This window comes from Anguilla rostrata, chromosome 14 (genome assembly GCF_018555375.3).
Source record: "Anguilla rostrata isolate EN2019 chromosome 14, ASM1855537v3, whole genome shotgun sequence".
NCBI lineage: Eukaryota > Metazoa > Chordata > Actinopteri > Anguilliformes > Anguillidae > Anguilla > Anguilla rostrata.
In genome coordinates, this window is record NC_057946.1 from 28656771 (window position 1) to 28681972 (window position 25202).

A 25202-nucleotide genomic window follows, 5' to 3' on the forward strand; every position below is an offset into this window, starting at 1 on the left:
ATCTCTGCCTCCACCCCCCCCTCTCTGCCTCTCCCTCTGTAGGAAGACCCTGCAGTATGACAGCAAGTGGTATATCCCGCTCTGTGACCTCACCTTCCAGGCGGGGGAGGAGACGGACGCTCCGCCCATCCCCCAGGTCCCAGACGAGGAGATCGACGGCATGAAAGCCAAGATCTCCCACTTGAAGGCTGAGATTCAGAGAGAGAAGGTGAGCCCCGCCCCTGTGTTCAGCCCCCAGCTCTCACCACAGAGGAATACGCGGGATCTCCGTGGAGATTAGACTGACTGAAGGAGCAGTGCTAAGCATGTTTTTGTGTTGGGGCTGTGGTAACCATGCTGTGGCTGTGTTAAGAGTGTGGTGGCAGTGTTAAGCATATTGCGGCTACGCTAAGTGTGCTCTGGCCATGCTATGTGCAGTACGTGTGTTGCAGCTGTGCTAGTCATGTAGTCAATGCACTAGCTGTGCTATGGCTGTGCTAAGTGTCTTGCAGCTGTGCTAAGTGAGTTGCAGCTGTGCTAAGTGTCTTGCGGCTGTGCTAAGTGTGTTGCAGCTGTGCTAAGTGAGTTGCAGCTGTGCTAAGCGTGTTGCAGCTGCGCTAAGTGTGTTGCAGCTGTGCTAAGCGTGTTGCAGCTGCGCTAAGCGTGTTGCGGCTGTGCTAAGCGTGTTGCAGCTGCGCAAAGCGTGTTGCAGCTGTGCTAAGTGTGTTGCAGCTGTGCTAAGTGAGTTGCAGCTGTGCTAAGTGTGTTGCAGCTGTGCTAAGTGTGTTGCAGCTGCGCTAAGTGTGTTGCAGCTGTGCTAAGGGAGTTGCAGCTGTGCTAAGTGAGTTGCAGCTGTGCTAAGTGAGTTGCAGCTGTGCTAAGTGTGTTGCAGCTGCGAAAAGCGTGTTGCAGCTGCGCTAAGTGTGTTGCAGCTGCGCTAAGTGTGTTGCAGCTGCGCAAAGTGTGTTGCAGCTGCGCAAAGCGTGTTGCAGCTGCGCTAAGTGTGTTGCAGCTGTGCTAAGTGAGTTGCAGCTGTGCTAAGTGTGTTGCAGCTGCGAAAAGCGTGTTGCAGCTGCGCTAAGTGTGTTGCAGCTGCGCTAAGCGTGTTGCAGCTGCGCTAAGGGAGTAGCAGCTGCGCTAAGTGTGTTGCAGCTGTGCTAAGGGAGTAGCAGCTGCGCTAAGTGTGTTGCAGCTGCGCTAAGCGTGCTGTCTCCACAGGCGGCTAGCAAAGGGGTGAAGGCGGTTGAAAGGATGAAGAAGAAGCTCTCGGAGCAGGAGTCCCTCCTGCTGCTGTCTTCCCCACACATGGCCCTGAGGGTGCACAGCAGGAGCGGCAAGGTGAGCGCCATTCACTGCACTCACAGCACACACTCCCATATTAATCAGCTCATTCATATTAACTGCATATATCATATCAGCTTCTGTGGTAGTGGCAGCATGGCTGTTATTTAGGTAGTTTGTTGTTACGGTTGTAATTGCTATACTATAATAATAATAATTATAGTAATAATAATAATAATAATAATAATGCCCTTAAAGACTGCAGTCCTGCTTCCTCTGCCCTCAGGGTAGTAGCTCTTAATGTGTGATGTCCACTTCATGGGGTGGAGGGAGGGAGTGCTGGACACAGGGCCTGTGTGAACATGGCAGGAACATTTGTGGGAGTGTTGTTTAAACGCTGTGTGGACGTTGTGGGAGTGTTGTTTAAAGGCTGTGTGGACGTTGTGTAACCCGTGTGTGGCCCGTGTGCGTTTCAGAGCTACGCGTTCCTGATCTCCTCGGACTACGAGCGCGCAGAGTGGAGGGAGACCATCCAGGAGCAGCAGAAGAAGTGTAGGTGTCCCGCAGCGCCCCCTGCTGGCCGAGCTGAGACAGGCAGGCTTCCGCTGCCAGCTGCCGCGCGGGCGACCTTACGACCCGGGATCACACGACCTTTTGACCTTCTGATCGTGCGAACCCGTGACCTTTGTGCTCCCGTCCCGCAGGTTTTAAGAGCGCCACGCTGAGCTCGCTGGAGCTGCAGATGCTGACCAGCTCCTGTGTGAAACAGCAGGCTGTGCACCCTATTCCCCTGAGCATCTACAGAGAGGGTGAGACTGCCCCAGAGCAGGGGGGGGATATTATTATTATTATTATTATTATTATCATTATTATTATTATTATTATTATTATTATTTTATTTATTATTAGTTGTTGTTCTGTTAATTGTTATGACAGTTGAATGAGATTGTTCTGTTCAATTTATGATCATGTTGAACTTGATTTCTGTAGAGGCGTTTGGCAAGCAATGTATGTCATGCAAAAAGCATTGAACTTGAGAGAGGGAGAGGAGAGGAGGGGCAAGAGGAGGAGGGGAGAGAGAAGATCGAGAGAGAGGGGAGAGAGACAGAGGAGAAGGAGAGGGGGAGAGAGAGGGAGAGAGATACAGAGAGAGAGAGGGGGAGAGAGAGAGGGAGGGAGATACAGAGAGAGAGAGGGGGAGAGAGAGAGGGAGAGAGATACAGAGAGAGAGAGGGAGAGAGGGGGAGGAAGGAGAGAGGAGAGTAAGAGAGAGAGGGAGAGAGAGAGAGAGAAGGAGAGAAGGGGAGAACAGACGTGACTGCAGGCTCTGGCGCCTCGAGGGCAGTGCTGTGTCAGGAGCTTTTTCTGCTTGCTTTTGGTTATGGAGCCAGTGAAGCGTGAATGGGTCTGGGGGCTGTTTCAGCATGCAGCTGTATGACAAATAATGCATGAGTCAGCCACACATAGACCTATACCATTCACGTATGGAGCCAGGCATATGCTATAATACATCATGCAGGGTGTGTTCAGTGGTGTGTGACTATATGTGTGTGTGCGTGTGCATGTGGTGGTGCGTCGGTATGCTGTAGCATGCTGTGCATGGTGTGTGTGTATGTGTGATGCGTGCATGTGGTGTGCGTGGATGCGTGTGGTGTGTGTATGTTTGCGTGTGTGTGTGTGTATATGTGTGTGTGCGTGTGTGTGTGTGTGTGCGTGTGCGTGTGTGTGTGTGTGCGTGCGTGTGTGTGTGTGTGTGTGCGTGTGTGTGTGCGTGTGCGTGTGTGTGTGTGTGTATATGTGTGTGTGCGCGTTTGTGTGCGCGTGTGTGTTTATGAGTCCCCTGACCTCGCTCCTCCCTCTGCAGATTCTGAGTCTCCTGGGCTGTACGGCTTCCTGAACGTGATCGTCCACTCTGCCTCCGGACTCAAGCAGAGCCTGAGTACGCCCCCGTCCCGAACCTTCCACAGTGTGAAGCAGCCTGTCGCTCACTTTAAAACATGTCCGCCCTGTGAGTCAGGCAGGTCTGTTTTGGTGGTTAGCTCTCTCTCAGACCCTCTCTGGCCGTGTGCCTCTCTCTTTCTCCCTGGGCAGACCTGTACTGCGCCTTGGAGGTGGACTCGTTCGGCTACTTCACCAACAAAGCCAAGACCCGGGTGTACCGGTACACCACCGAGCCCAGCTGGAATGAGGTGAGCTCCCTGACCCACGGCGTGCACCCTGAAGCCTCGCTGTGAGGCTAACCTGGCTGCCCCTGGAGCGTGGACCCCGGGGCAGGTCCGTCTGAAAGGCTGTGCTCTGAGGTGTTCGTGTTTGCGTTTGCGTTCCCCCCCCCCCCCTCTCCCTCAGGAGTTTGAGATCGAGCTGGAGGGCTCCCAGATCCTCAGGCTGCTCTGCTACGAGAAGAACTACAGCAGAACCAAGCTGAATAAGGAGGACGGGGAGAGCACAGACCGCATTATGGCCAAAGGGCTGATCCAGGTACAGTGTTACAGTCTGAAAGCATTCAGCACAGACCGCATTATGGCCAAAGGGCTGATCCAGGTACAGTGTCAAAGTCTGAAAGCATTCAGCACAGACCGCATTATGGCCAAAGGGCTGATCCAGGTACAGTGTCAAAGTCTTAAAGCATTCAGCACAGACCGCATTATGGCCAAAGGGCTGATCCAGGTACAGTGTCAAAGTCTTAAAGCATTCAGCACAGACCGCATTATGGCCAAAGGGCTGATCCAGGTACAGTGTCAAAGTCTTAAAGCATTCAGCACAGACCGCATTATGGCCAAAGGGCTGATCCAGGTACAGTGTCAAAGTCTTAAAGCATTCAGCACAGACCGCATTATGGCCAAAGGGCTGATCCAGGTACAGTGTCAAAGTCTTAAAGCATTCAGCACAGACCGCATTATGGCCAAAGGGCTGATCCAGGTACAGTGTTACAGTCTGAAAGCATTCATGACAGACACGTGGCTGAATTGTGGTGAAGTAACTTTCCTTGTTTTGCTGTTTAGCTGGATCCGCAGACGCTGCAGGGTAAAGACTGGCAGAGGACGGTCATCGCCATGAACGGGGTGAGGATCACCGGGGGTGGGGCTCGGGGCGGGGCTAGGGGCGAGGTCAGGACTGGAGGCAGGGGCGGGGCCATGCCACACAATACATACTGTATACTCATGCAATGTTTCCTAAGAGCGATCCTGCATGATGTCACACCTTGTAATAACTACATACTATAATTACACTAAGTACAGAATGAAACTGAACATTACACAGTACCAACCTCGCAATACCCATGTCCTCTGGCAAATTGACATTTTGTACCTATGTTTTGTACCAATGGTGTCGTTTGGCAGTGTTCGTAAAAAGGTGCTATTCGGCTTGTCTGACAGTGTCGTGTAGCTGTGCAGCGTTTATAAAGGGTTTGTGTATGTGTGCTTCCTCCGGTCTTCCACACGCAGATCGAGGTGAAGATCTCCATGAAGTTCACCAGCCGGGAGCTGAGCCCGAAGAGGCGGTCGTCGGAGAAACCGATGGGCGTGTTCGGCGTGAAGATCTCCGCGGTAACCAAGTAAGTCCCGTGACTCGCCATGACGACCACATACTGTCAGCCTTAAAAACAAGGCTGTAGATCAGTGTTTCCCGCACTCGATCCTGGGGTACCCCCTGTGTATACAGGTTTTCGTTTCAACCACAACTGCAACTCCATAGTTTTTACAAGCTGTTAACTTTTCTTAATTAGGTGATTTTCATGTTTAGAGGGATTATTTACCCTCTTAAACCACATTATGTCAGAAATAGCTTTGCACGCTATGAGGAATAAAATTCCCATGTTCATATTGTGCTATATTACAACTAATTGCATAAATGAGGTAACAAAATTATTTAACTTGTCTAATACTTGTCTAATAATACAAAATACTGGGGTGAATCAATAGGCTCCAGAGAGTATACATATTAATTTTATGTAAACACAAAACATTGTACAGGTATTTCTTGCCTTCTCCGTTCGTAAGCAGTGTTGGGTCTTCGCTCCCAGTGCCAGAGAAGCTTGGTTTAAATGCGGTTGGCCTGGTCAAGGGGTAGCCAATCACACTGTGTATATTGTTGCATGGTCAACTGAGCCAAGTTACTTGCAAATTGAAACTTCAAGCTACGATTATGTCAGACTGTGAAAAAGAAGAGTTTCATCTATATGCCCAAATCTTATTTACTCAAGGCTTAATTTAAAGATGAGGAGTTGCAACAGGTTAGGGGCTCAGAGGTCTGCTAAGGCTCTATGCCAGTGTTTGGATGGACCCCCCAGGCCTGGTATTGAGGCGTTAGAGCTGCTGTGTGTGGGACTGAGGTTGGGTCCTGTCCTCTGCTGGGTTTTATTATAAAAGCAGAAAGTAACCTGCAGGCAGAGATATTATTGCAGCCCGGAATAGCTGCGATGGAGTTCCTTTTCCTGAGACTCTCTATTGTACAGCCGCCTCTGCAAATGTAGGAATTTTTAATAAGGCTTATAGTCAGCGTGTGCTACATGAGTAATATGACAAATTATATAGTGCCAGGAAATACAATATAATATAATACAATGCAATACAATGCAAGATAATGCAGTACAATACAATAAGCTCTTAAATAGCTGTCCTCATTACCAACCTCATACATTGTGGACAGGGGTGGAGTGAAAGGGGGGTATAACAGGGAAAGCTTTCCTGGGAACTGGCAGATCCAGGAGGCCCCTAGAGGTGGGATGTGGGAATGGGGGGTGGGAGTGGGGAGGGGGTGGGATGTGGGGGATGATGTAGGGGGATTGCTCATAATTTTCTGCCCAGCAGAAATAATTCCTAGATTTGTCCCTGGTTGTAGATGTAGTATATATGCAGTAGAAATGTACCTTATATGCACAATATATATCTACTTTGATAGTGACGCGTATATTTCAGACATTTCATGTTTTAACCGGTTTATAAATATCTGGTTTTAGCAGAGTTAAGGATATTGTGGACAGGCCTACAGAGTAGCACTCAAGATTTCACCGTTAAAATAGGTGAAATCTGGCCAGGGGAACTTGCCTCAGTGCAGAACGTGCTGAGAAAGTAGAGGGGGGTTACCACGGTGACAATGAGAATGAGGTAATCCTAGCAGCCGAAGGCCTGCTGTCAACCTTCCGTACAGCATTGAGGTGGTGCAGCAGCCCCACCTTCTGGACACCCTCTGGAACTACACTTTTTGTGTTTTATCCTGCTCTGTTTTCCACTCCGTTGATCTTTTCTGTGCGTATGTGTGTGTGTGCGTGCTTGTTTCTGTGTGTGCATCTGTGTGTGTGCGCATTTGTTTCTGTGTGTATATCTATGTGTGTGTGTGTGTGTGTGTGTGTGTGTGTGTGTGTGCGTGCGTGTTTCTGTGTGTATATCTATATTGTCAGGCGCGAGCGCTCCAAGGTCCCCTACATCGTGCGGCAGTGTCTGGAGGAGATAGAGAGGCGGGGCCTGGAAGAAGTGGGCATCTACCGTGTTTCTGGCGTAGCCACCGACATCCAGGTCCTGAAGGCTGCCTTCGATGCCAGTGAGTATGGCCCCGCCCACCAGCTCCACCCACTGCACAGAAACCCCGCCTGACTATACCAGTCACTATCCCATACTCCTGCTATCAGTCTCTTTCCTTTTTTGGTTCTGCATCTTCCACCTTAAACTTTCTCTCCCATATATGCGTCAGGTTGGGGGGAAGCAGGGAGATGTGCCAACCCCGATATTTTGAATACTATTAAATAATTTGTAGATTACTTATTATGCTTGTGAGGCATGTCAATCAATCAATCAATCGTTCATATCGACAGACCAGCTGCACATAGAATGTGTGGGTGGCCTGCCGGCTGTTGATCCCAGAAAGAGCTCTGTTCTGCACAGTGCAGACTTTAGACTGAGAAGGCGGGGACTCTGGTCATCATGGTAACCCTGGCTCCGGCCCCTTGCAGATAATAAGGACGTGTCGGTGCTGATGAGCGAGATGGACGTGAACGCCATCGCCGGGACACTCAAGCTGTACTTCCGCGAGCTTCCGGAACCCCTGTTCACCGACGAGCTGTACGCCAACTTCGCCGGCGGCATCGGTCAGTCCCCCCCCCCCCACCTCTGACCTCTGACCTCTGAACTCACACCACAGCAGCACTGTATATTTGAGCCTCAGCCTATGCATGGGCACACATACTCTCTCTCTCTCTCTCTCTCACACACACACACTCATAGTAGTGTTTCTAATTCCACATGTAGCAGTGTGGTCAGATCATATGAGATCATATCTGTGTACACACACGGTACAGCATTCTCTGTCTCTCTGTGCTCCTCTGCAGCTCTGTCGGACAGCGTGGCGAAGGAGAGCTGCATGCTGAACCTCCTGCTGTCCCTGCCAGAGCCCAACCTGCTCACCTTCCTGTTCCTGCTGGACCACCTGAAGAGGTGCAGCACCCCCTCCCTCTCACACTGTACAACCTCAGCCTCACAACCCCCTCCCTCTGCTGGATCAGCCTTACAACCGCCTCCCTCTCACACTGTATCAGCCTTACAATCCCCTCTCTCTCACACTGTACACCCTTAGCCTTATATCCCCCTCTCTCTCACACTGTACACCCTTAGCCTTATATCCCCCTCTCTCTCACACTGTACACCCTTAGCCTTATATCCCCTCTCTCTCACACTGTACACCCTTAGCCTTATATCCCCCTCTCTCTCCACTGTACACCCTTAGCCTTACAATCCCCTCTCTCTCACACTGTACCCCTCAGCCTTAATCCCCTCTCTCCACACTGTACACCATAGCCTTATATCCCCTCTCTCTCACATGTACACCTAGCCTTATATCCCCCTCTCTCTCAACTGTACACCCTTAGCCTTATATCCCCCTCTCTCTCACACTGTACACCCTTAGCCTTATATCCCCCTCTCTCTCACACTGTACACCCTTAGCCTTATATCCCCCTCTCTCTCACACTGTACACCCTTAGCCTTATATCCCCCTCTCTCTCACACTGTACACCCTTAGCCTTATATCCCCCTCTCTCTCACACTGTACACCCTTAGCCTTACAATCCCCTCTCTCTCACACTGTACACCCTTAGCCTTATATCCCCCTCTCTCTCACACTGTACACCCTTAGCCTTATATCCCCCTCTCTCTCACACTGTACACCCTTAGCCTTATATCCCCCTCTCTCTCACACTGTACACCCTTAGCCTTATATCCCCCTCTCTCTCACACTGTACACCCATAGCCTTATATCCCCCTCTCTCTCTACACTGTACACCCTTAGCCTTATATCCCCTCTCTCTCACACTGTACACCCATAGCCTTATATCCCCCTCTCTCTCACCTGTACACCCATAGCCTTATATCCCCTCTCTCTCACACTGTACACCCATAGCCTTATATCCCCCTCCCTCTCACACTGTACACCCTTAGCCTTATATCCCCCTCTCTCTCACACTGTACACCCTTAGCCTTATATCCCCCTCTCTCCCCCACTGTACACCCTTAGCCTTATATCCCCCTCTCTCCCCCACTGTACACCCTCAGCTTCACAACCCCCTCCCTCTGCTGGAACAGCCTCACTGACCTGCGGGTCCACACGTGTAACAGGCACTATAGGCCACACACGTTGCCATAGCGATAATGTTCTTTGCTTCCCCTCGTAGGGTGGCTGAGAAGGAGAGCATCAACAAAATGTCCCTCCACAACCTGGCAACGGTGTTTGGGCCTACCCTGCTCCGCCCCTCGGAGAAGGACAGCAAGATCCCCACCAATCCCACGCAGCCCATCAGCATGGGTGACAGCTGGTCCCTGGAGGTCATGTCACAGGTACCACTGCTGACTTTCATTATTATTCAATTAATAGATGACCAATAATAATCAGAATTTATTCATAATAATTCATACTAAGACTTATTATTGTTATTATCATACTAAGACTTAGTATTATTCCATAGCTCTGTCCATTTACTTATTATTATTATTATTAGTAGTAGTAGTAGTAGTAGCAGTAGTAGTATTTGTTAGTTAAGCACCTGTTGTTTTTGCCTTCTTTCTGTTAACAGAGTCTGTCTGTCTGTCCATCCCTTCCTTCAGGTTCAGGTTCTGCTGTACTTCCTACAACTTGAGACAATCCCCACCCCTGACAGTAAACGACAGAGCATCCTCTTCTCCACAGAGGTGTAGACACATTCTTTTGTGTGAGACTTTTTTTTAGTCAAGGACACTGGAGAGAGAGAGAGAAAAAAAAGAAAGAGAAAGAGAACGAGAAAGAGAGGGAGAGGGCCTGGAGTGGAACCTTTCTGCGGATGAATGGCAGTTTCACTGGACCTCAGCTGCGGGAGCACAGCCCTGTCAGGATTGCAACACAATATAAAGACATGAAGAAGAACTACATCCCTGAAATCATATTCATGATAACTGTCATGCCATTTCATAGACCATCGGGTTCTGTCTTGTCTTACGCAGGATGGCATATGCAGAAATCCATATCCTGGGATTCATATCTCATATTTCCCCGCCATGCTGCTCTTGCTTGGTTTCACTCTTCATTCCTAACCTAGAAAATTAACGGCTCCTCTTAAGGGTACCTGATCCGATTTTCAGTAAAACTTGACGTTTCCACACAGGGATTTCTGTCAACATCAATATTCTACTTCATAAAACATTAAACAGATTGGACGGTTAAATTAGACTGCAGAGATGCTGGCTAGAGTTTGGAAGGTCTCTGAAGAAGAAAAAAAACGTTGCGATAGAAAAGGAACGAGTCTTAAAACGAAAGGAGTTAGTTCCACTTTTGGTGAAGCTGTGCAGATTTTTCCACTGCATGTCCTTCTGGGTTTGTGCCCGTTTAATATGTAGGCCAAGGTAGTAGATTAGGATCTGCTTCAATCATATTGATTATTATTCCTGAATCGTTAAAAATACACAAAAGCAGGAGTGAACCACGTCGTCGTTATTATTGTTTCGCAAATCGCTCCTCAAAATGTACGCTGTTATAAGACTTCCTGGGAAAACATTTTGTAGCCGGGGAGACAATGACTTGCACATTTATGGTATGTACGTGTTCTGTTGTACATAATTTGAAAATTGTGCATTTCTATTTTTTGAGTACGTGGCGTCATCCTTATTGTGAATAACAGTTGAAGACAGTTTGAGACCGTTTAAGCTTGTGTACTGTGTGTTTTCATTGGTTGGTGGCTCCTCCCACATTCAGTGCACACGGGTGCTTTTTGGCATGATTATCAGGGCCCTTCGGGTGTCACTCTGCTCAGATCTTCCAGGGATTACTGTCGCCTGCGCATTGGAATAAGCTATGGAAATCTGGAGGGAGAGAGGGAGAGAATGAGAGCGAGAAAGCGAGAGAACGAGAGAGGGCGAGAAAGAGGGAGAGAGGGGGTAAACTTAGTTGCATGTCATTATTTATTTTTCATTTAATCAGAAGACGACTATATTAGAATGGTTAAAATGGTTATTTATGCATCTCTAACATGCAGGCATGTTAAGTAGTATTTTTAATGTTTACATTATTATTATTATTATTATTATTTTATTATTAAGGTATGACCCATAGACGTCCTGAATTTATGTGACCCATGGAAATGAAGTTTTATTTATGGAGGGTGATGTTTATCAATACCAAAGGTAAGCAGAACAAAATGGCGAATTCCCTACAACAATAAATAACGCTTCACCATTACTCACCGTTATATGGTCACATGCCACAGAACGGCGACTACTGGTTGGGAGTACTGTAGAATTGTAGCCTAATGATCGGTGAATACCATAGAATAGTGAATACGGTTTGTGAATTTATCGAAGCTGCACAGTGTCTGCGCAGGGGACTAAATATACTGTAGGAACCCAATGCCGGTAGGACACTGGCAACCCTGCAACCGGGATATTTCCATCTTGGTTCCTTCTGGTATTTTTCCCCTTCTGATCGTTCATTTCGCAGTCAAACCATCCCGTCCACACACACACCCCCACCCTCCCTTGTGGATCATTTGAATTCACTTTATTGTTTTCTTTTGATATGCACCCCAACCATCAAGATGGCGCTCAGAGACAGATAAGCACTGAGCCCGGCTCTGGCTCTCTCCACCCATCTGAGATGGAGGCTGTTCTGTTCGGAATGTTCGGGCCCCAGTGGATTGCCCAGCTTCTGCGATATTTGGGGAAGTTCCTCTTTCCTTCGCTGGTGCCACGCTCATCGACCTCATTCTGGCTGCCCACTGTGGTGACATGCCGCTCCACAAGAGTGAGGTCATTTCCTGTTCATATACCGTACTGCTCGTCTGAGTGGTTGATTAAGACGCACGTTAAGAAGTAGGATGATAGAGTATTGAATGTCCTAGCAAGGTCACAGAGGGAATGTTTATTGGTCATTTACTGATAATCAAAAGTTTTTAATGTTAAGATATTAAAATAATGATATATGGAAGAGTTAGAGTAACTTGGATGAATGGGAGGGTGCTGAGGTTGCAGACCTGTGTGGATGGGTCCTGCACAGATCTGTGATCTGTGTGAGTAGGAGACCTGGCACAAATACGTATTTGTTTTGGATTCAAATACTTGTCTGCGCTCTATTGATCTTGCCTGGTATAATTGAGCCTACCAATATGACCAGAAGGTGGGGTTTGCACTTTCTGAGAGTATTCCATTGGATTCAATACGCCAGACGAGGTCAGTGAAGTGTAGAAAAAGAATTTGAATCCAAAACGAATGCGTATTTGACCCGGGTCTGGTGAGTAGGCCGGGTGCTGCCGCGGTCCGGTTATCCTCTCTCCCGCTCTGTCCCGGCAGTCACCGGTCACTCTCAGACGTCTTGCTTTATGTACTAGCCGTGCCAGCTAACAGATTTAGCCGTTCTCATCCCCCCCCCCCTTCCCCCGTCTATCTCCATTGTCGTATGTTATTATCATCGGGTAGCTCTTTAAAGGGATTCTGTACAGGGAAGAGGGGGAGAATGAAAAGGGAGATGTGTGGAACACGTTTGTAGCCTCTGTTTGTACACGAGCTGTTAAATAAAAACTCCTGTATGTATCCAACGCTGTCCGTGACCTCCTTCGTTCTCCGTGACCGCCTAACCTAACGTTTCCCTTTTCACTTCCTTGTACCTTCTGTGACAGAGAACGCAGATTCTTGGATTTTTTTTTTCCGCACTTAAAGCAAAGTGCACCTTTTTCCAACCGATATATACACTCTGAAAAACCACACACAAGGTGTCATTTCTTAATACGCCTCCGTGACAACACATTTTGTGTTACTTTCTGCACAGTCAAAGCTTCGCTTGGTAACATGTAAATTGTGCATTTGTAACACACAAGGAATAACGCTGACACAAAATGTGTTGAAAGTAACATAGAAGTAGTGACACAAAAAATGTGTTGTATATTAAGACATCCTTTTGAAGCCTTACTCCTCACCAGGCAGCCTGCTGTAAATGAACACTGAGCCTGGCCTCATTTTCACGACTGAAAGTACAGTAATAAATAATAAGAATCGATATGGAAGACGTAACGTGTCCCGCAGCTCAGGATGGCCCTGCAGATGACACTGAGATGGATTTATTTGCAAGCAAGTGCAGACGATGAAGGCCGTTTCATTCTGAAATTAAAAATAGGAAACACTGTCTCCACAGTTGACCTCGCTAGGAAGCGGCTTTCAGCTTGTGTACGTCATGGGCCACCGGTTGTCACCAATCCTAGCCCCAGACGTGTCGGTCTGCACCGTGAGTGGCAAAGTACTGTCTCCTGGCACATGCACTGTTTCAGGAACCCTGTAACTCATCTGATGGATGGGCCAGGTACTGACAAACGCAACACCTTTGGATGAGATGTATTATGGTCCACAAATGTTCATCATGCTAAAAATGCAAATACTCTAGGCTTCTGCCACTTCAGTTCTCTGTAGACATGTAGTGTGATCGCTCAGCAATAGGAAACAACCACGTAGACCACAGGAAAGAGCCAAAGATAGAGGTGCATCGCTGGTGTGAATGATCCTTGTCCACGCGTATGTGCAAACCTCACCGGAGAGCAGAAGCCAGGCGCTCCGTGGCCTGTTCTCTCTGAAGGAACAGACCGCCCGGCCTTTACCAGTCCGGTGTTAATGAAGGAGACTGACTCTGCAGAATTACTGCTGCTTTATTTAGTTCACACACGCGAGCTCAGCATGCTCCTGCGGCGCCTCCCTGAGGAATGCGCGGACGGAACGGCTCGACGGGCCTCGCTGCATGACTGCGTAAAAAGCTCCATGCAAGGGTGAACCGAAAGGCCCTCGAGGCGTTCGAATCCAGGCCTGACGTGCACACTGTGGTTCAGAGCTTACAGATGTACTCATGTCAACAAATATGTACTCCAGAGCTCTGATCTCACATTGCTCATTACGCAGTATGTTCGTAGTTCTGTTTCTTTGAAAGGGAAGATTAGATTTTTTCTTTTGTTTTGTATGAATGCGTATTTTGGGCCTGCTGTGAAACCAGGAAGCTGTGAGCATGACCGTGACGGAAAACAGTGCAAACATCTGCTCCCAGAACTTGCCGCCCCCCCCCAAACAGCTGCCGGACGAGGGTGCGGTCATGGCCCGATGGGCCGAGGAAACATATTCCAGTAAAGGAAAAGGTCACCACCTCCACCTACAAATTTACCTTCCGGCTCCATACAGTCATTTTAAATTTCTCTTGAAGAGGAGGTGGAGGAGCACAAGTCAGAAGCCCAAGAATAACTTGGTTAAAACATTCTCTTTGTGCTGCTGTTTAAAAAAAAATCAAGTTTTCATCTTCTAAGAAAATGTCAATATAGAGTTGAAAAACCATGTCACCTCTTGCCAAGTCCTCTGATCAGATCTTTTTTTACTCACTGCATTTAGCATTAAAATGTTCACACATCCTGAAGGGAAGGAAGAACAGAAATTCCACATAATACAGGCCTTTGGCAGACACTGTTAATCCAGGCAAGCTACATAGCTAGCATTCTTCAGATACAATCGATTCACTTGGGAGTTGATCCTGCAGCCTCAATTACAAGATAAGCTTCCGCAGCGTCACGCTACACTGCCACAGTCCAATCTCAGATTAATTCCTGCAGTTTTGAGGAATATTTCTTCAGACTAATCACCTTTTTAAAAACACGTATTTTCTCCAGTATACAGACTGAAATTGTGCATTCGTATGATTGTACATTCTGGCTGGCAATAGGTTTCTTTGAAAAGTCTCAAAGATATGCAAAAAATAATTTCACCAGCAATGCCTGAAGTGTTCTAGGCAGCATTTTAAATGCATATTTCACCCAGGTATGGCTGTTGCCACTGTTAACATTACCCAAGTGTTGTTTTGTTAGTTTAGATTTGACAGTATTTGTGCTTCCAGTCTCAATCAGGGAAATAACAAAGGCCACAATGACAGGGTCACAGTTCAGAGGTCAAATGGTTTAATTGTTAGATGCAGACAAAGAATCAGTTTACTGGCTTGAGAGGGGGGGTGGGGGTTTGTGCAGAATACTGGACAGGGTGGGCGGGGCATGGGTGGAGTGTGGGTTTCGGTGTCCAGTGGAGGCCCCTCCTCTTCCACAGGTCCTCCTGCCGATCTCAATGTGAGCTCTCGCAGTGGGACCTGCCCGTCTCATTCTCATTCTGCCGTTTCAGAAAGCTACACAAACACAGGGTTTCATTACGGAAAGCTCAGCCCCAGGAGCACTGCGACCTGCCAACTCATCAGGCCCGCGTCAAATATCTATTTGAAAAACCTTCGAAAACCGTTGCAGCACCCAAAGTGTTTTTGAATTAAATATGAATAACAGAAACAACCACCATATGAAATAGCAGTGCGTCTGAACCCAATACCCAAAATGCACAGACGTACAGAAATGAGCATCGTATTGAGATTTTTTTTGTCCTTAAGTCGACCAATTATTTGTGGAAGGCAGCCAGAAAATGAGAGTCCCAAAAAAAGTGAACATAAAAATGGAAAATGAAGTGATGAGCATTTGTGGCATATAATATTACACATTTCGGTGCATTTCTCTACACGTTGACATATGTATTTATTAAAGTTCTAGACAAACAGATCCAAACCAGCTCCAAACAGATATAGACAGTGTTGTGTCTGCACACCCCTAATATGAAATAAGAAGTTTTGTCCAGACTATTGGGTAAAATACGATTTTTATTTTAAAACTGTCAGTAACCGTAAGCGTCTATTTTCCTGGTGTCTTATGCACATTTCAGATAATTCTGACCCAGGTCTGTAACTTGTCACATTGATTTCACATATTTAATTTCATATATTAGATTGTTGAAAAACAAAAACTCCTCACCAGTCCATAGTCATCCACATAAGAGAATTTCTCTTCTTTATACTGGTGCCTTTTCTTCATAAAGGTGAGGACAACCCAATCACAGACAATCGTAACCTACAGAGGGAAAACAGACCAATCGCAGGCCATGGTTAGCCGCAGAGAAACAGAAATGACCTATCAGAGTAGAGGTGTCCTACAGAGGAAAGGAGAATGCCACCAGCAATTCAACAATTCAGCAATTCACAGACACCAACAGCCTACAAAGAAACATAACAGACCGAAGACCAATCACAGACAAGGGTTATCTACGGAGAGACAGAACAGGCCAATCACAGGCAAGGATGCCCTACAGAGGGAGGAGAATGCTATATTGGAACACAACAGTCCACAGAGGGCCCACAGACCAAGAGCAGACAAGGGTTACCAGCTAATAGGAAAACCATGCTGTCACCACAAAAGGGGTCTACAAACAATACAGAGCTGGCTGGAACCAATCACAAACGTGGGTTACATTTTTAAAAAGTCACAACAGGCTAATCACACATGAGGGTTGCCAATATGTAGACAGAACTCACCGTCCCTAATCAGAGATGAGAGTTTTCTACAGAGAGCCAGAGCTACCCAAATACAGAGAAGGAACCAACCAACCACACATGAGTCACAAGGAAAGAAAGGAACACGGCCAGTCACCTAGCCAAGCAATTTCACACAAGTAACTGCTCTACCAGTTAGCCCTGGTCCCCGAGAGCATGATCTGGCTCAGCTCATATCTGAAATTTAAAAACACACAATATCATCGTTACTGCACTTCTAGATCAGCAGACATCCGCAATAAGGCCATCATATGTGCAGCACATTTATATGTACTCACTGTATACCTGTTTTAATAATTCCATTTATCAAATAAGATCATATGTTTATAAGATTATATGTTTCCACATATGAATGAGTATTTGTGGTGGGTGAGGCGAGTTCCCACTCATCCCTGTAAAGCACTTTGCGTGTTCGGAAAAGTGCTATATAAATGCCATGTTTCATTCATTTATTCATTCATTCATATTCTACAAGCATCTATCTTATAACTGATGCATGTTCTTTGCTTGTGCCATTGGTAAAGAAGTTGAAAACAGAGCCCTGCACTAAAGCATGATTAGACACAGATTCCTGGCCTGTCTATATCAATGTGCCCACCAAATCTTTCCCCAGTTCAAATGCCTGACTGACCCCCACCCCCACCCCCCCCTCATGTTTTTGAGCACCGCCGCCACTGATTAGAAACGTGCCGGTTTTCGCCAGGAGTTGTGAGATCACTCACCAGCCCGAGGAGAGCGAGCCCAGCACCAATGTTCAGCAGCATCGGCACAATGCTGAACTTCCCCGCCTTCACCATGGAAACAATGTAGATGTCACCGTCACGATATAACCGCGCTGTCGTGATACTGACAACACTGTCACAGCATCAATGCATCATAGTCACAATATGGACAACAGTGAAATGTAGTCACGGTGCGGTCACAATAGAGACAATGCAGTCGCAATATTGTCACAATATTTTAGTCATGATACTGTCACAATACAGTAGCAACACAATGCCGTGATGATATCATCCCAGTATAGTTAAAATAGAGTAAATGCTGTTGCAAAATGCAAGGTGCACTATTAAGACAATGTGGTTTTGGGTCAATACTGTCACATGACATGAAACAGTCACTACAGGGACACTGCACAATGATATATTCACCAGAAATACAAGTTGCAATATCAATATCATAACATTTACATTACATTACCTTCAGGATAAAGTTAACCGAGCAAAATTATACAGACACTAAAGTCATAAAGCAATGAAAACAAACCTATGACACAAAGGCTTTACTGGACATTCTGATTGGTGAGCTGTTGTGTGAATCATTTATCAATCAATCATGAGTAGAATTACAAATCCTAAAGAATTTTCCTCGTCTATCCACAGATAATGCACTTGAGTGAAGGCTCACCTTGCCAAAAACCATGACATCGAAGCGAATCCCGAACCCTTTGATCAATGTTCTCACCTCCACGTCATCGGCAGTCCTGTAGTATTTTGCAAACCTGCAAAGCACATCAGAACCGACCTAGAGCACCCTGCACATAGACATACCACGCCACTGCGCTACTCTCACCTGCGACCTTTTGGTCAGAAAGTGCCAAGAGACAGCGCCAGTTGGGCCTGTACCTGAAGTTGTACCCTGGGGCCACGTTGTTTTCGGGGTCCTTGTTGTCCAGCCGCCGGAAGGTGTACCGGGGCTTGCACCAGCTGGCCGGCATGTCCAGGTCACAGTCCCACCGGATCTGAATCCCCATGACTCCGCCCTAACGGAGAGGCACAGAGCGGGACTCAGGGGCAGCCCATACGGACGTATGAACCCAACGACCCTCCAAACAGCCCTTCGTTCCAGACACTAAACAAAAGACAGCACCAGTTGAATCCTGACCGTGCCGGTGCCAACTGTGGCTGGGGGATGATGGCCAATAGAGCATGCTGTGTCATGCTGACATCATGTGGGTGAGAGAGAGAGAGAGAGAGGGGGAGAGAGAGCAAGAGAGAGAGAGAGAGAGAGGGAGAGAGAGCGAAAGAGAGAGAGAGAGAGAGAGAGAGAATGAATCAGTTCTGAGATTTAGAGAGACTGAGAGAAACCATCCGGGTGCATGCGTCATTGAGACAGAAGACGGGGAGGTACTGACCATCACCGCCATTGTCTGAAAGTCCTCCTGTGCGGCAGAGACGATGTACTTGAGAGAAAAGATGGGGCAGTCCGGGTCAGTGGTGGCGTTGAATATGCAGTGCGTCAGGTAGGTCTTATTGATGTGGGGCAGGATGTTCCTCCTGCAAGTGTCAACACTGGAGCTGAATGCGACTGAAGCACAACTGATCGCTACTGAACAACACATCTGAACATGACTGAGTATGACTGAACACATCTGAACATGACTGGGTATGACTGAACACATCTGAACATGGCTGGGTATGACTGAACACATCTGAACATGACTGGGTATGACTGAACACATCTGAACATGGCTGGGTATGACTGAACACATCTGAACATGGCTGAGCATGACTGAACACATCTGAACATGACTGGGTATGACTGAACACATCTGAACATGACTGGGTATGACTGAACACATCTGAACATGGCTGGGTATGACTGAACACATCTGAACATGACTGAGCATGACTGAACACATCTGAACATGACTGGGTATGACTGAACACATCTGAACATGACTGGGTATGACTGAACACATCTGAACATGACTGGGTATGACTGAACACATTTGAACATGACTGAGCATGACTGAACACATCTGAACATGACTGAGCATGACTGAACACATCTGAACATGACTGAACACATTTGAACGTCTGGGCTTACATTTTTCATTTTAGAAGCATGCGTGCTGCTTTGAAAAAATGTTAGCATAGAGCCTTGGTGACTGATCCAAATATGAGGGAAAGGGCACAGGAAGACATAAACACATGCAGACGGACTCACTTGTTGAAGTTGAACTTGGGGTAGCGGATGTTGTTCTTAATCAGCACAGTGAAGTTTTCAGCATCTGCCAGCATGGGAGGACTGTGAGGGCACACAGAGAGGAGCGCAGTCAAAACCCCAAAAACAAAAAACCCCTCTCTCCTGAGGGCCAGGGGCTGAAGCAAACTGTGGCAGGTCGGTGTGTGTGTGTGTGTGTGTGTGTGTGTGTGTGTGCCTGTGTGTACTCGAGTTAGCTCAGTGTACCCTCACTAGCCAGGGTCATAACCTTACGCTACTATAAGCCTGACCAGGTTGCTTATGGGACTATGAGTCAGATCAGGCCGACGCTCTGATGTAAGATCATCCCACCCAACCTCCAGGGATGTGCTTTGCTAAGAAACCGATGATCAGCTGCTTCTTCAGATGAATCATAGTTTTGTGCAGGTAGAATTCAGACTGGAGGCATGGAAAATTAATGCAAGAAACGAATCTCATGGTAAAGCCTGGCTACAAAGCAGTAACTGGGTTTGACCAGCACCTTACACCTCACCTGCATCTTCCATTATATGCTACACCACAGCTGGAGGCAGTACACATACTTTATATTCAAACATCATGCAGCAGGGGATTCTGGGAAATGTTTCAGTGAGTGTGGCTACTCACACAGGTGGATCCACGTTCACTTCCAAGGGACACCAAGCCAGGACTTCGCAAGTCTTTACAGAGTCTGAGTAATTCACACAGTTACCTGTCTGCACACCTACAGGACAGCAAGGGAACTCATCAATAATGTAAAATAAATAAATAATTAAATAAATAATTTTAACACACACACACACACACGTATATATACACTCACCGGCCACTTCATTAGGTCCACCTGATCAACTGCAAACTGCACCCGTTAACGCAAACATCTAATCAGCCAATCACGTGGTAGCAACTAAATGCATTTAGCCATGTAGACATGGTCAAGACGATCTGCTGAAGTTCAAACCAAGCATCAGAATGGGGAAGAAATGTGATTTAAGTGACTTTGTACGTGGTATGGTTGTTGGTGCCAGACCGGCTGGTTTGAGTATTTCAGAAACTGCTGATCTACTGGGATTTTCACGCACAACCATCTCTAGGGTTTACAGAGAATGGTCCGAAAAAGAAAAAATATCCAGTGAGCGGCAGTTCTCTGGGCGAAAATGCCTTGTTGGTGGCAGAGGTCAGAGGAGAATGGCCAGACTGTTTCGAGTTGATAGAAAGGCAACAGTAACTCAAATAACCACTCACTACAACCAAGGTATGCAAAAGAGCATCTGTGAACACACACCACGTCAAACCTTGAAGCAGATGGGCTACAGCAGCAGAAGACCACACCGGGTGCCACTTCTGTCACCTAATGAAGTGGCCGGTGAGTGTGTATATATATATATACACAGTATTTATTTGGCACTGTACTTCAAAATTTTAGATTTGTTATCAAAATATTTAATTTCGTATTTGTATACATCTAATATGAAAGCTGCAGGCTTCACAAGGTGGACTAAAGGGGAAAGGCTAGTGAACCCACAAAAGGAGAAACAAGCTGCTTTGTGGTTAAGCTTCGAAGTGAAACTCGAAAGCTGAACTCTAACGTTGGAAAATTTTGTGTGCAGGCTGAACGTTCCTAAACCCTTGAACCTCAACTCTGAGATCCACTTCCAGATTTGACCTCATTTGCACTTTCACCAGACACTTTGCCCAACTCCCTAACCACTTTACTATAGTTCCATCCTCAGTGAATCAGTCTTTCTGAAGCCTACCATTTCCCCGCACGTCCTTGAGACCTGGGATGCAGTCTCTGTCCGACGAACAGTTGGAGTTTGGCCCGGGGACCTGAACGACAGACACCGTCAGTCTCACCTCAGTTTCCCCCGATGAAAATGAAACCCAAGCGCCCAGGTAGCCAAACGTTTTCCCAGGGTTCAGTTCTGGAGGCTTCTCTGTGTTGTTTCACATTAAACTTAAGATGAACATTACAGTAGACATTACGATCTGGAAAATACATTCAATGATAGCAGCAAAGATAAAGTGCTGTACAAACTGCTACTGTTGAACTGTCCATTCCTGTAGCCAAATCATTTTGGCCAAATCATTTTTAAATTGTGTGTCATGGTTCTGTGTTTTCCCTCTGTATTTCCTTGTTGGGCTGCCAGATGGCTAATTGTGTTTTTGTTTTCAATTGTCCTGTTATTGTTTGCTGGTTGTCTCATTTTCCCTTCCCTCTCTGTGGCCTGATTGTACATTGTGCCCTCCTGTGTCTCGTCTGTGTCGTGTCCATAAGTTTCCCTTCCCCCTGACTCAGGTACTGGATCCTTGTTGTTGGTTAGTTTGTCTGGTCATGTTCCTGCCCCGTGTGTTCCTGCCCATGTTATGTTTGCAACGTGCTTTTGGACTTTTGTATTCTCTTGTTTCCTGCGTTTTTTTGAAGCTTTTCTTTGTGTTTGTGAGAGTTGCCCTGCGAGGCTTTTTGTTCCCTTTTTCTTGGCGTTGTAAGTAAAGTCTTGGTTCTTCCTATTTTCGAGTTTTGTGTTTTTCCCCGCATTCTGCATTTGGGTCCATTCCCTCGCCCACCCTGACAGTATGGTTAAATTACTTGTGTGGTTAAAATGTCTTGAATAGAACCCATCGCCCCAGAAAGATATTTATCTGCAGAAGTACTTTTACGATATTTGAGTCAAACTTCATAAAGGTGATATCACGTCATAGTCATCCCACACCATGTTTGATTTTCGGTGCAAGTGATGCAGAGCAGAGAGAATCATGGGATGTGTTTAGGGGTCTGCCCTACCTCAGGGCAGCGTGACTGCGTTTGGTTAGCGGTGACGATCATGTTTGTTAGCACAAAGAAGGAACTCTCCTCCTGTAATGAAAAAAAAAAACAGAAAAAAGTGAAGTGGTGTAAAATTACAACTTGGATGTCATAATACAACCCCGTCTGGAAAAACCGGTGTAGATGTGGCATGTCTGATATGTGATCCATAATCAGTAAAAACCTTTTGCAATACCAAAAAAGCCACGTTTAAAAACTCCCTCTACAGCAGCAAACCGTACAACATAATTTCACCATCTAATACTGAACTCTGCAATTCCACAATGCAACTCCATAAATATAACATATTCCTAAGAGCCCAGCTCACAAACACTGTTAACCTAAACAAGACAAAAAAAAAAGAAATTAAAAAAACTTTAAAAAAGAAACTAAACTAAACAAAAGTGATCTCAACTGCAAGTGACATATCCTGAAAATGAATCCAGTTAAGCAACAGACACTCTCTCATCCCCCTACCACTGCTGTGCAGTGTTAAACTGGAGCGGCTTGATTCACCAAGCAGTGTGTGACGCAGCTGTAGGGGCCAAACTAAGGGCCTTGAAGCACTGCCAGTAAGAACCCCAGGCACCAGGAAGTGAACCCTTAATAAAAGAAATAAAACCTTAGAAAACAGCAAGTGGAGCCCTGGAGGACAGGAACTTGAGCCCTGGAGGACAGGAAGTGGGGGCCTAGACACCAGGAAGTGGAGGACTTTGGAGTATCGTGTACCTCCTCCTCAGATGTGGGTGCTACCTGAGGGGGTATGATGTAATCCGCCACATCCCAAACGCGAAGGCCCAGGTCAGATGTGTTGGTGAGGGCGACGCCCTTCACCTTGGTGGTGACCGAGCTGATGACGGAGTCTGTGTCTTGGTAGCCCCTCTTCAGCACGCAGACGTACCTGGACAGGTGAGAAAGGGGACACCTGGCACTCGCCTCTGAAAGAGTTTCCACTTAATAACAACCTATTCTTAAGTTCCAACCCTGAGGACTATGTTGGTAGACGGAGTGTAGCATAGTGGGTAAAGAACTTCTCCTTGTAACCGCAAGGTCGCGGGTTCAATTCCCGGGTAGGACACTGCCGTTGTACCCTTGAGCAAGGTACTTAACCGAAATTGCTTCAGTATATATCCAGCTGTATAAATGGATACAATGTAAAAAAAAAAATGCTATGTAAAAAATTTGTGTAAGTCGCTCTGGATAAGGATCTCCTAAATGCCTGTAATGTAATGTAATGTAATGTCACCTTCTAGTATTCAGTGTATTTAAGCCCTTAAGTCACTCATTTGCATCAGAGTCCATCCATCTTGATCCAAGGCCTAATTTGGCTGCTGATTGAAAAGGAAACCACAAAAACCTGAGATCCATGCCTTAAAGCACTAAGCAATGCACTGGGCAACACTGATTTCAGATTAGCGCTGGCAAAATGCTCACTCCACCTGACCCAAGAGCACGCGGTAGCCGGTGCAGATCAGAGATCAGGCTTGCCGAGGAGAGACAGTATTTGGGCTGAAACGCAACCAACACACTCCAGGGTTCAAAGGTCAGCTCCTGTATTCATAACACTGGGAGAACACTGGTGCCGCTCTAGGATCAGATTTTCACTGACCGTGCCGTAACCTTATCTATTATAAGCTAAACTCTCTCTGAACTTGTGTACGGGTCTTAGTTTTAGGTTTGATTTCCAGCCCACTCGTTTGTGGTATACATATTATTTGTTCAGTTAGATTACAGATAAACGGTCAAGAGGGGAAAAAAACCAGAGTAACAACCCAACAGACTGTTTTGTTAAAATTAAGTGTTAATTACATATAAACAGTATGCATATTATTTGTTCAGTTAGATTACAGATAAACGGTCAAGAGGGAAAAAATCATAGTAACAACCCAACAGACTGTCTTGTTAAAATTAAGTGTTATTTACATATAAACAGTATACATATTATTTGTCCAGTTAGATTACAGATAAACGGTCAAGAGGGGAAAAAAACCGGAGTAACAACCCAACAGACTGTCTTGTTAAAATAAGTGTTATTTACATATAAACACCATACAGGTTAATGCTGTCCACTATCTCTTGGCGTAAGTCTTTATGTACTCTGATTAATCTTTGTCTTTATTTTAGTCTTGGACTCCATCTTACCTGACACCACAGGTTGTGCAGATACTCAGCTCTGTACACTTAACATTTACAATTATGTGTCTTTACCACTGAAGCCAAAAAATGATAATTTGATGCACTGACTGTCCCCACCACACACATTCACATAGCCACCATTCCACAAGACCGTGGGGCTTTCTATAAGGTAAAGAACTATTCATATAAACCACACAAAGCGCCTATTCTTACCCAATTACGCTAGGAGATGCTTCTGCATATACGAAAACAAATTTGGAGAATAATTAGGCTCAGTGAGAAATTTTAAAGACGCCGGTAAGGAAAGTGAAGCAGACATTTGGATGCAACTTTATAGCTCAGAACCTACGTTTCAACCGCGTTACACGTTTCAAGTGCAACCCCGTTACACCCATAAAACGATACATTAGTCAAGGAGATGGTGATCCGTGTGTTTCTTTAATTGCGGAATAAAAAGTCCTAAAAAGTCTTACCCGATCACATAAGCAATGATGACTGCCTGGATCAACCTGTTGACTGTTCCCACTCTTTTGCTTCTTATCACTAGAATTTTAGGGGTCTCGTATTCGAAAAAACTCTGACAGATAGAGGCGCAACACCCTTTATCAAGTGTCATGTTTACGTTTATATTTGCTGAAAAACAGTAGGAAAGGCGGTATGCTAGCTTTCTCAGCCTCTTTTATGAGATCGCACTCATTCCCGGTGGTCACGGGATTTGTGACATATTAACGTGCCCACTTAAAATACATCCGCAACTCTCCAATAAATCCCCGTCAACCTTAGTTGATCTTCCGCATGGATTTACCGAAATCTGCCTTGCGTCATGGCGTTTTTAGACTTGCCATCCCACTTTTTAAATTCCGTTAAACTTCGCCTGACTTGCAATAACACTACAACTGTAACTAGAGGGCAGTAGTCGAATGAGTGCTTGAGACCAAAAATGAACGGGCTAGGAGTCCGAAATCACCATAATGTTTACCTTAAAGGCCAGTGTCTAATGGATATCTTGGCATTAATTTCATTATCCATTGATGTAGAAAAAATGATCATGAAATACTGACAGGTATCTTAGTTTTCTAACACAGCAGGAGTTTCGAGAGCAAAGACGCTCGTGCTGTGGCTACGTAATACTTATTGGCTAAGCATGGTT

General features: G+C 46.2%; 2 protein-coding genes across 5 annotated transcripts in view; one reads left to right on the forward strand and one right to left on the reverse strand.

The window, feature by feature from the left end:
• Nucleotides 1–12302, forward strand: part of bcr (BCR activator of RhoGEF and GTPase) — a 44890-nt gene extending 32588 nt beyond the window's left edge. For both annotated transcript variants that reach the window (XM_064308166.1, XM_064308167.1), the window contains exons 11-24: nt 43–208; nt 1198–1317; nt 1737–1812; nt 1965–2069; nt 3125–3199; nt 3352–3449; nt 3607–3738; nt 4263–4322; nt 4707–4816; nt 6662–6801; nt 7211–7345; nt 7586–7691; nt 8924–9086; nt 9354–12302. In XM_064308166.1, the coding sequence (XP_064164236.1) occupies nt 43–208; nt 1198–1317; nt 1737–1812; nt 1965–2069; nt 3125–3199; nt 3352–3449; nt 3607–3738; nt 4263–4322; nt 4707–4816; nt 6662–6801; nt 7211–7345; nt 7586–7691; nt 8924–9086; nt 9354–9443 (1576 nt within the window). In that variant the 3' untranslated portion in view covers nt 9444–12302. The remainder of the gene's footprint in view (nt 1–42; nt 209–1197; nt 1318–1736; nt 1813–1964; nt 2070–3124; nt 3200–3351; nt 3450–3606; nt 3739–4262; nt 4323–4706; nt 4817–6661; nt 6802–7210; nt 7346–7585; nt 7692–8923; nt 9087–9353) is intronic.
• A 2364-nt stretch (nt 12303–14666) lies between these two features.
• On the reverse strand, nt 14667–24877 carry p2rx4a (purinergic receptor P2X, ligand-gated ion channel, 4a). 3 transcript variants are annotated; one of them, XR_010325361.1, is made up of 13 exons: nt 24526–24877; nt 22646–22817; nt 21896–21967; nt 20868–20940; nt 19738–19834; nt 19096–19176; nt 18281–18422; nt 17772–17908; nt 17554–17647; nt 16872–16937; nt 16247–16326; nt 15575–15670; nt 14667–14907 (listed from the first exon to the last, which is right to left on the reverse strand). XR_010325361.1 is itself a non-coding variant. In XM_064308003.1 (12 exons), the coding sequence occupies exons 1-12, from the start codon at nt 24666–24668 to the stop codon at nt 14887–14889; spliced, it is 1194 nt and encodes a 397-aa protein (XP_064164073.1). In that variant the 5' UTR covers nt 24669–24876; the 3' UTR covers nt 14667–14886. The 3 variants fall into 3 exon arrangements, 2 of the variants coding, with proteins under 2 accessions (XP_064164073.1, XP_064164074.1); XM_064308003.1 differs by lacking the exon at nt 16247–16326 and having other exon boundaries at nt 24526–24876; XM_064308004.1 differs by lacking the exon at nt 16247–16326 and having other exon boundaries at nt 22670–22817; nt 24526–24874.
• Nucleotides 24878–25202: the final 325 nt, after the last annotated feature.